Source organism: Barbus barbus (genome assembly GCF_936440315.1).
Source record: "Barbus barbus genome assembly, chromosome: 3".
In the NCBI taxonomy this organism is placed as follows: Eukaryota; Metazoa; Chordata; class Actinopteri; order Cypriniformes; family Cyprinidae; genus Barbus; species Barbus barbus.
In genome coordinates this window covers 17998759-18009956 of record NC_136731.1, presented here as the reverse complement: position 1 = coordinate 18009956, position 11198 = coordinate 17998759, and the positions used below count along the sequence as shown (strand labels likewise).

The 11198-nt window shown below is 36.8% G+C and overlaps 2 protein-coding genes across 2 annotated transcripts; both read left to right on the top strand.

The window, feature by feature from the left end:
* The first annotated feature begins 628 nt into the window (after window positions 1-628).
* LOC306858085 (3-mercaptopyruvate sulfurtransferase-like) lies at window positions 629-7162 on the top strand. Its single transcript, XM_079398480.1, has 2 exons — window positions 629-1219; window positions 6021-7162. The coding sequence occupies exons 1-2, from the start codon at window positions 637-639 to the stop codon at window positions 6320-6322; spliced, it is 885 nt and encodes a 294-aa protein (XP_079254606.1). The 5' UTR covers window positions 629-636; the 3' UTR covers window positions 6323-7162.
* A 445-nt stretch (window positions 7163-7607) lies between these two features.
* Window positions 7608-10941, top strand: LOC306858093 (SUMO-conjugating enzyme UBC9-like). Its single transcript, XM_079398490.1, has 7 exons — window positions 7608-7945; window positions 8149-8231; window positions 8358-8441; window positions 9271-9343; window positions 9510-9619; window positions 10206-10285; window positions 10394-10941. Exons 2-7 carry the CDS (start codon window positions 8166-8168, stop codon window positions 10455-10457), a joined length of 477 nt encoding a protein of 158 aa, XP_079254616.1. The 5' UTR covers window positions 7608-7945; window positions 8149-8165; the 3' UTR covers window positions 10458-10941.
* The last annotated feature ends 257 nt before the right edge of the window (window positions 10942-11198 follow it).

Below are 11198 nucleotides of genomic sequence, written 5' to 3'. Positions count from 1 at the left end.
AATGATGAATATTTATTTTCTGGTGTCACTCTTGTCCTGTCAATTGGGGAGAAGGATCAAGTGATAGGATCACGCTGATATAATACTAAATTCAGCATTTTAATAAACAGTGGTTTAATAAACAGCGTGCTACACGGGTGAAGACACACTCTGGACAGCGAGGACTCTTCTAGGAGTGACTCAGATGACCAACGTTTGCATTTTACAAGTAAGACAGAAACTCACCTGTTCCCCACTCATATTGGTCTGAAAAGGTAAAGAGGCGTTTCAGGTCTCGGGAGACTAGCGTAAATTGACCAACAGCGCCATCTGCTGTTTTGGAAAAGAAAGTTGCTCAATTGCACATGTGAGAAAATCAGCCCGCACTCGTGTGAGAAAATCAGCCTGCATGCATTTGTGATAAAATCAAGCCAAGTTTCCTCATAAAAAGGCAAATGAGTCTCACAGTTGCAACACACAATACATATATTTGTCCATACCTCTGCATTTTCTCTCAAATAGAGTTTTGTATTTGAAAATCACTTTGCGTTTGTTTGAAAGTCGAGTTTTTCTTTGCAAAGCAGATTGTGTTTATTTGCAAAACACTGGATTTGTTTGATAAATATTGGCACTAAATTCGCTCCATAAGAGAGAGACATGGCTGCTCGAGCTCTCGTGGCGGCGCGGTGGCTCGCGGACGCGGTCAAAACCAACCGAGTGGGACCAAATCTGCGGATATTAGACGCATCTTGGTATCTACCTAAACTAAAACGCAATCCCAGGGTTGAGTTTGAAAAAGCGCACGTTCCCGGAGCCTCGTTTTTCGACATCGACGAGTGTTGTGACAAAAGCTCAAAGTTTGATCACATGCTGCCTACCGAGGGCGAGTTCGCAGACTATGTGGGTAATCTGGGAATAGGGAACAACACTCATGTCGTCGTTTACGATGCCAGCGACTTCGGCTCGTTCGCTGCTCCTCGGGTGTGGTGGATGTTTAGGGTGTTCGGCCACAATTCGGTGTCGGTTCTGGACGGTGGATTTAAGAACTGGTTAAAGGAGGGTCATGCAGTTACCGAGCAATATAATAAACCAGAGCCTGTCGAGTTCAAGGCGTCCTTTAACAAGTCCTGGGTCAAAACTTACGAAGACGTCTTGAACAATATTAAAACCAATGCATTTCAAGTAGTTGACGCCAGAGTCAATGGAAGATTTCGTGGGGTTGAACCAGAGCCGAGGGAAAGTGAGTATAAATTGTTAGTTGTCATGTTGCACAAATTCTCTGTAAAACAGTGTTGACTACTTGGTTATAATCTTAGTCTTAGGCCTTAGTTTTAGGTCTGGGAATGTATCCATGGATGTTACCCCATTTACTCTTTTGCAAAGACTTTGCACTTTGTGCAAACAACCATTTTTAACTAATGATAGCTTTTTAATTCTCTGCAGTAATACAGTGTAGGCCTACAGTCATACAGTGCCAGTGCCACTTCATCAAAACAATTATTTTGAATACTCTCCAACTTTTGTATAATTATTATGAAGGCACTTTTGTGACCATATGGAATATTTGATAAAAAAAAAGGTTATCAATAACAGCAGTTTTCATGTACCACAAATCTATATGTTTATAGCTTATCTCTTTTTGTTACACAATATCTCTGTGGAATGGTGTGATACTGATTTAGCAGTGTTATTATAATATAATTTATATACTATTATATTATGTTTGTATTTTGAATTTAGCATTTTTATTTCTGTTTCACTTTATATTTAGCTTAATGTTTGTGTTTTTGTCATTTATATAATTTTTTTACGCCTACAAAGTTTTTGTTCATCTTTTTTTATTATAGTCTAGTAGCCAGCCCATAGAGCCCCATTATGAACCCGGAAATGTTGAGTACACCAAAGTTTTATTGCAGAAATGTGAAGTATGGGTCCCCAGCATACAGAAACTGCCGGATGCTAATTTGCATATGTTGAGCAATTTGGATAATTAGCATTATTAGCTTAATCGTCCATTTTGGCCACATATTTTGCACTGTATGGCCAATTTCTACAATATGTGAGTGGTTTTAGAGGATGCTGATTTAATTTCTGGCACTTTCAGACTTCAAAATGGTAATTCTATAACAAATTTGGATAAATTTAGACATTTTTTATTAATTTCGGACAAAATTTTAGGTTATTTATTATTTTCATGGTAAACACAATATTCTCACATTTCAGAATCACAAGAACTCTTGCTCTTTGATGTGAATGTTGATAACCTCAATTTGTTTACATTTCTTGAGGTCCGGTCATGTTTTTATGCAAATAATCTGTAGCAGTGAGCTGTTGTAGTTATAGTCTAGTTTTAAAGTCAAAATTCACCTTGCAAATATTTTTATATTCTTATATCGCCTTAATATTCGTACAAAAGTCAGTCAAGGGATTTAATGTTGACATTTTAATGTTGCCATTACTTATGTTTTCACATTAAGATAAAAGGTGGACAGAGTTATAATGACAGTATTGTTCAGTACATTGTGAATTTCTATTCAGATCCATTTTGTGGGTGAATCTGGTGTTCTAAAATTAGTCACCATAATTTAAAATTTTTGTATTCTTCTTTTTTAAAAATTCAGACTTCTTGCGATTTGATCAGGAAAGGATTAAAAGTCCTAAAGTCGATATTCAGTGTTATTGCTGTTTTCTCAAGTTGTTGTGGAGTATTAATTTAACCATTTGGATCTAGGGTTAAGTACTTTCAAAACAAAGAAAGACGGTTTGATCAGGTCGAAATGTCGGGAAAGAAGTGTCTGTTTGCTCCATGCAGTGGCAAAGATGGCGACTTTAAAATATCTGGGTCCAAAGGAATTGCTACTCTGCTAATTAAGAGCGAGGAGCTCGGAGACACAGCCATACATGAGACTTTATCAAACATTATTGCTACTGATGGTGCTTCATCAGCTTCTGTGCTATGACACAAATCTTGCTACAGCTCATATACTTCTCATTCTAGAAATGTGAGCAAACGCAAGTCAGACTCATTTCAGAGTCAGCCCGGAAAGCGAATCATTCGTTCTCAACTCTCTGCCTTTGAGTATTCAAAACAGTGCTTGTTCTGTGGTCTTATTTGTGAAGAAAAAGACTCTAAAAATCCTAACAGGTGGAATCCAGTTCAAAAATGTCAGACTTTAGATAGGTCAGGCCTTCCATCCTTCAAAGATGTGATTTTGTCTAAATTTGATGAACGGCAGGATGATTGGGCAGAAGTTGTGAAGCTACGGGTGAATGGCATCATGGACCTACCTGCAGCTGATGCTCAGTATCACTCCAAGTGTTACAATGCTTTCAGGAAGGTACCTATTGACTCAAGTGCAACTGCTAGTAAACCAATTGACAGCTGCCTAGCTTCGGTCATAGACCACATGAGTGCAAACAAGTCAGTGACTTGGACTGTCTCCGAATTACATGATGTTTTTGTAGCTAATTCTGGGAATTTGTGCCGGAAGCAAATGCTAGCCAACCTATGTGATTATTATGGTGATGCCGTTATTGTACTGAGAGTTGAAGGATGCCAGACGACTGTTGGCTTTAGGCAGTACATAGGTAAATCACTCAAATTAGTAGGACAAACTGGCCTCTCCAATGACGACGATGATGTCAACAAGGTTGTCAGAAAAGTGCGTGCAGAGGTCCAGAATATTCCATTGCCTCGTGAATACGACCTTGGCAGCTTTAGGCCCCCAGCACTGAAGGCACTACCTCCTACAGAGCGCAATATGCGCCTTCATGGAAGACGTGCCCACCTACAGGTGCTGCTATGGAAAGCAGCTGACCAGCCTGATCCACCGGCTGTGGATATCACCTTGTTTGGATGGGACAAGAAGATGGGTCTAAAGGAAGGAGAGGATATGCCCACCCAGGATTCAAGTCCAGTTGCTCCTCCTGCTTTGTTAGATGTTGTCAGCTGTGGTTGCAAAGCCGGGTTGAAACCTTGCACATCAGCAAAGTGCAGCTGTGCAGCTGCAGGTCTGGCCTGTACCAGTTATTGTTCCTGCAAAGGCAATGATGGTATATGCTGCAACATACTTACACAACACCAAGAACACAAAGAGAGGGATGAAGGGTCTGGAGAAGATGATGACAGAACAGAAGAGGATAGTGAAGATGATGAGGCTGCATTTTGTTAATTAATTGTGAGGCATAGCAGTTTGCCTGAAGGTGGTAGCCAGTGTGTGCTTTGTGTGGTGCGGAGGTGAGGCCCTCTTGGTTAGTCTTGCGGGCTGACCCGGGTTGCCCAGACTCAGTTTTAACTCTTGCGTTTGGCGGAGTTTTAACTGGGTCCTCGTTGGATCTTGCGACTTGCGGACCAACCTGGACAGCCCTTCTGCCATTCTGGCATGGCCCTAGCGACTTGCAGGGCCTGTCTTATATGGCATGTGTATATAGTGTATATTTGTACATAGTTCGTTGATCACACATGGTGATGGGCTTAGGTGATGTCATCTCATTGGGTGTCTTAAAGAGCTACCCCATTAATATGTATCGTACAGTTGCAGGATCCAAGTTATGTCAAATACCCGCATTGCTTTTTCATCCAGAAATGCATAACATTCAGCCTAACAAAGATTCATTGTTTATCCAAAAAGCAATATTTTGAATCTTCAAAAGTGTCAGGAGGGGATTCAGCCTCTCTACACCCTGAAAACAATGCATCAACATTCACAAGAGCACTCATGATTCTGAAATGTTAGATTATTTTGTTTACCATAAAAATAACCTAAAATTATGACTGAAAGTAATCAAAATTTGCCTAAATAAATCAAAATATGTACTAAAATTAGCTCTTTTGAAATCTGAAAATACCAGAAATGAAATCAGCATCCTCTAAAACCTCTAAAACCACTCACATATTGTAGAAATTGGCCATTCAGTGCAAAATATGTGGTCAAAATGGACGATTAAGCTAATAATGCAAATTATGCAAATTATGCAAATTGATCAACATATGCAAATTAGCATCCGGTAGTTTCTGTATGCTGGGGACCCATACTTCACATTTCTGCAATAAAACTTTGGTGTACTCAACATTTCCGGGTTCACCTACTTGGCTACTAGACTATTAGTTTTAAGTTTATTTATTAGTTTCAGTTATTTTAGTACTTCAAGTTAAACTAAATTGAAATGAGAAATGTTTCTAACTTGGCAAAATAAAATGTTTTATGTTATTTTATTTCAGTTGTTTATTTTAAGTAATGAAATGTTTTTTTATGGTTTTAATTTTAATTAACTATAATAACCCTGCAACTTAGTTAAGAAAGTTAAGGTAAACGTCTTAGATCTGTGATACCCCTTTTATGCTTTGCAAGGACTTGTGCATACAGTCATTTTCAACTATTGATAACCTTTTAATTATCTGCAGTAAGACAGTAGATGGTAGTTAACAAGGTCTGACAGCAGTGTCACACAGTGCCATTTCATGCATACTTTTTATAATTAGTGTACATGCATTTTGTGTCACATTCATTTGTGACCCTGGACCACAAAACCGGTCTTAAGTCGCTGGGGTATATTTGTAGCAATAGCCAAAAATACATTGTATGGGTCAAAATTATAAATTTTTCTTTTATGCCAAAAATTATCAGGATATTAAGTAAAGATCATGTTCCATGAAGATATTTTGTAAATTTCCTACCGTAAATATATCAAAACTTAATTTTTGATTAGTAATATGCAATGCTAAGAACTTCATTTGGACAACTTTAAAGGTGATTTTCTCAATATTTTGAATTTCTTACGCTCTCAGATTCCAGATTTTCAAATAGTTGTATCTCAGACAAATATTGTCCTATCCTAACAAACCATACATTAATGGAAAGCTTATTTATTTCAAATGATGTATAAATCTCAATTTTGAAAAATTGACCCTTATTAGTGAAGTACTATTATAGAATATAACACACCGAAGATTTTATGTACCACACTGTAAGACATAAAAAATGTTATCAAAAATGCAAAAGTACCATTAGCTTATTTCTGTATCTTTCTCTTTATCTTAGACATCGAGCCTGGTCATATTCCTGGATCGATCAACATGCCTTTTCCCAGCTGCCTGGACTCAACGTCAGGTCTAGAACTTCCTGTGGAGGAACTCAAGAAGCTCTTCCTGCAGGCTGGAGTCGACATGCAGAAGCCCTTCTGGGTCACCTGTGGCTCAGGTGTGACGGCCTGTCACATCGCCCTCGCTGCTCACCTGTGTGGCCACCCGGGGGTCTGTCTGTACGACGGGGCGTGGGCCGAGTGGTTCATTAAAGCTGCACCTGAACATGTGGTCTCTGAGGGAAAAGGAAAACTGCCATGAATGGTTTCTTAGACCCATACTACACCACTTCACTGTAATAAAGAACTGATGACTAATATAATCACAAGAGTTTAAATTGTATCAGAAATGATTGCATAAAATGGCTATTAACTACTGCACTATGCATATGCATTAAAGCCCCTTTTCTGGTTGAAATATCAGTTAAATAAATCTAGGAAGAGAGTTACAAGACGTTTATTTTGAAATTATTATGCTTTACCAATTCAGAACTCAAATCAGATGTAAAGAATACAGAAGAAAACAATACTTCACAATAAGTCTCTAAAATGTAATTATATGATGTTAAAATGGTATATATTTATATTAATATAATTGTATTATTTTGCATTTAAATGTAATTGCAGACCACCACTTTTTTATGAGGGAAAAAATAATAATCAATAATGCCACATTTAATTTTTAGGCAGTAGAAATTTGATCTAAAAATGAGCAAAATATAATTAGGGACTGAACTCGGTTGTTTTTGTTCTCTTTATATATCAGAGTTTATCTAATAAATACAAAATACTGTCTTGTGTGCTAGTGCTTAAAACAGTAAAAATAAGCCCTACACCCATGAAGGGCATTTTCATGTCGCCCTTACTGTTAAATGATCTCAACTTACACTTAAATATAAATATAGAGCTCCTGCACAGATTGTCAAGTTTCTGTTTGTCTATCACACTTTTAAATACTTTAAATGGCTGCTTCAGATGGACTCCTGTAGTCAATCAGTGGAACATGTTTTGTCCGGTCAGAATAATTGTACTGTCAGAAATACGAAACTGAAGAAGGATTCTAATGCAAAATTTAGAAAAAATAAACTGAGAGATATATTACAAAATAACTTGAAAAATTAATGCTATAGTTTTATTTTTCAGTACCTTAAAATAAAAAATTGTGGGAGAGTATATATATATATATATATATATATCATAATATTCTAATTTTCTGAGATGCTGAATTTGGGACTTTCATTAGTTGTCAGTTATAATCATCAAAATGAAAGGAAATAAACATTTGAAATATATCAGTCTGTGTGTAATGAATGAATCTAATATACAAGTTTCACTTTTTGAATGGTATTACTGAAATAAATCAACTTTTTCATGATATTCTAATTTTATGACCAGCACCTGTATGTATATATATATATATATATATAAGGGGGAAGGTAGTAAGTCATGTTGATCCACACTCCAACCAGTTGGTGGCGGAAATACACCATTTTGTTGTTTGTTAACCGCCAATAAGTTTCAAGAAGAAGACGCCTATAGTCGACTCTGATATTGCCTGATGGTCCTGAGAATAATAACAAACAAACGCACTCTCCTTTCCACCGCCTTCATGGATAAACGTTGTTTGTGTATTTCCCCGACGTTTTAGACCAAATCTGGATGTAATTTTAAGCCTATTATACGACGAGCTGGTCAAATTCGCTTTGATCCTGAATACAAGCTTTCATAATCAAACAGTTGGAAATCAAACGCTAGGTTGGGTCGTGGGGTGTTTTCCTCGCACTTTTGGCTCTTTTTAACGTTTCCAGTTTTTATTCTAGAGTTCGTTTTTTTCACTGAAACAGTTTTGGATTAGCTGGAAAGGCATTTTAATCATTTATTTACGGTAAGACAGCGAGTGAGATATAATGCTAATGATGAGATGATGTACGTTAGCGCTGAAAACACCCCAAGTCGTTCATCTAAATCTTTGTGTGTTCTGTCTAATAACGTTATATTGATTTAAGCTCAGCTGTAATGTGTATTTGTGTCTTTACGGACGCTCCAGCGACAAGGTTGATGGAGGATATGTGTGTTTTCTGTCCGCAGGGTGGCGCTGTTGAGTCATGTCTGGAATCGCCTTGAGTAGACTGTCCCAGGAGCGCAAAGCCTGGAGGAAAGATCATCCTTTTGTGAGGGACACACGGATACACATCAGTCAAATGTTTGAGCGTAGACTTGCAAACTGTTCAATCAGTCTGTTATTCCGACTCAAAGTGATTGTTTTGGGCTATGGTATTTTGGTTGTTTCTCTGTAGGGCTTTGTGGCTGTACCAACCAAAAACCCAGATGGCACCATGAATCTCATGAATTGGGAGTGTGCAATACCAGGAAAAAAGGGGGTTAGTATCCTTCTGAACAATGTTACACCCCTCTCGAAATTACGTTTTAGATCAAGTTACACAGAGGTCTAAACAGTGTCTCAATCTGTATATTTGTTTAGGGTATTTTTTATGCTCGTATGTGAGCCTGGACCACAAGACCAGTCATAAGTGTAAATTTTCCGAAATTGAGATTTATGCATAATCTGAAAGCTGAATAAATAAGCTTTGCATTGATGTATGGTTTGTTAGGATAGGACAATATTTGGCTGAGATACAACTATTTGAGAATCTGTAATCTGAGGGTGCAAAAAATACTGAGAAGAAAATCACCTTAAAGTTGATTGTCCAAATGAAGTTCTATGGCAATGCATATTACTAATCAAAAATTAAGTTTGAATATTTACAAAATATTTTCATGGAACATGATCTTTACTTAATATCCTCATGATTTTTGGCATAAAAGTCAATATCAATAATTTTGACCCATACGATGTATTTTTGGCTATTGCTACAGAAATACCCCAGGTCCAGGGTCACATATGTATTTAACATTTATACTTGCATACTCATACTTTTATCATGCATGTAATCTTTTCACTTATTTTATTTTTATTATCTGTCTCTCTTTCTGTGTAAACATACTTGCCAGTACTTTTTTTCCCCTTGCATAATTTATGTATTAAATGTTTTGATATAACATCTCCATCTAACATGCCTGTGGACAAATGGAAATCCGTGGTCTCTTGGATTAGTTCATAGATGCAAATCATATCATATTTGACCTGTAAACCAAATAACGTTAAACGACGGATTTTAACACCTGTATTGTGTTTTCTGTTTCCTGCAGACTCTTTGGGAGGGAGGATTGTACAAACTGAGAATGCTCTTTAAGGATGATTACCCGTCTTCACCACCCAAGTGTGAGTTTTCTCTTCTGCGAGAAATGTTGCTTATCATTGTCACGGCACTTACACACATTTCCCGTATAGCTCTCTGCTAGTGCCTAATATAGACACTGAAAAACTGAGAAATATCTGTTGTAAAGCTGAAACAGTATGTTTGACTTGTTGGTTTTTTTTTTCTCAGGCAAGTTTGAGCCTCCAATCTTCCATCCAAACGTCTATCCTTCAGGCACAGTGTGTCTGTCCATACTGGAGGAAGAGAAGGATTGGAGACCAGCCATCACCATCAAACAGGTATGCAAAAACACAAATGTGTGTGCTTCTACACTACTGTTCAAAAGTTTTCTGTCAGAAAGATTTTTGAAAATGTTTTTGATGTTCACCAAGGCTGCATTTGTATGATCAAAAATATGGTAAAACAATAATATTGTGAAATATTATAACAATTTAAAATAACTGCTTTCTATTTGAATATATTTTCAAATGTAATTTATTCTTGTGATGGCAAAGCTGAATTTTCAGCATCATTACTCCATGATCCTTCAGAAATAATCTAATTTGCTGCTTCAGAAACATTTCTTATTATTATCAATGTTGAAAACAGTTGTGCTGACCAATACTTTTGCTTAAATCATATTTTTTAGGATTCTTTGATAAACACAAATGTCTTTACTTTCACTTTTGATAATTTCAGTCCATCCTTCCTGAATATAAATACTAATTTCCTAAAAACAACTTACTAACCACAAACCTTTGAATGTGTACGCTTTATCCATTATGATAGGAGCATTAAAGATCACAGTTGCTCATAAGGTTAGGCATTTTAACAAACCTTTTAAGCAGTAAGCTTTCATATCTCAATATGTTGTTGTGGCTGTAGATATTGTTGGGCATCCAGGAGCTCCTGAATGAGCCCAATATTCAGGACCCAGCGCAGGCAGAGGCCTATACGATATACTGGTAAGTGCAGCCAAATATCACCTGCACGCCTTTATATATGATTTTACTATTTCATCTGATACCATGCCTACAAAATTGATCTTATCTCTCACGCTCATTCTCTCGCAGTCAAAACAGGATGGACTACGAAAAGCGTGTGAGGGCACAAGCTAAGAGATTCGCTCCTACATAGAGCGACACATGCACAATCTCATAAAGAAATTCTGCACCGACTCCAGAATACTTCACCACTCGATGAAAACCCCAAAACTGCAGTTGAGAGTTGAAATAAAGATTTGTTCAAGCTGGCTTCAGCACAGAACTGAATGAGAATGGGTGCAAAACTATTCTAAGACTAAAGCAACCGAAACAAGTTAATGTTGGCTGCTGATCACTGACCAGTGTTTTATATAGTGATGGTGAAATGTTTTGTTTAGTTTTTAGTTGTTTTTTTTCTGATGAGGAAAATGGTTGTTGATCAGTTGCTAAGAAACAGCTTTTACACAGAGCAGAGATGGTAAAGGTTTCTGTGTATATATAGTATAAATATATAAAATTATTTACTTTTTTACTGTTTCATTATACTAATTAAAATAAGTGTGGCCATAATATATGTATTGAGTGTATGTATAATTTGAAATAAAAAGATAAAGTGGTTGCTAAAACCGTTGTTGTTTATGTAGTATGTTAATAAGTTTCCTTGTTCACCCGCATCTTGTTTTTTTTTTAAGCTAAACTGTCGTTATGATGTTTGTGTGATGTTCACGATTTGTAACCACTGATACTCTGTAGAAGTCAATTATTTATTAATATCGCAGGTAGAGTTTCACCCACACCAAACAAAACATGCCCAACTGCTGGTTGTTAGATACAAACTTTTTAACCCTTTAACTATCCAAAGTCTTAATTCTTTGGTTTCAGGAAATGTGTCCAG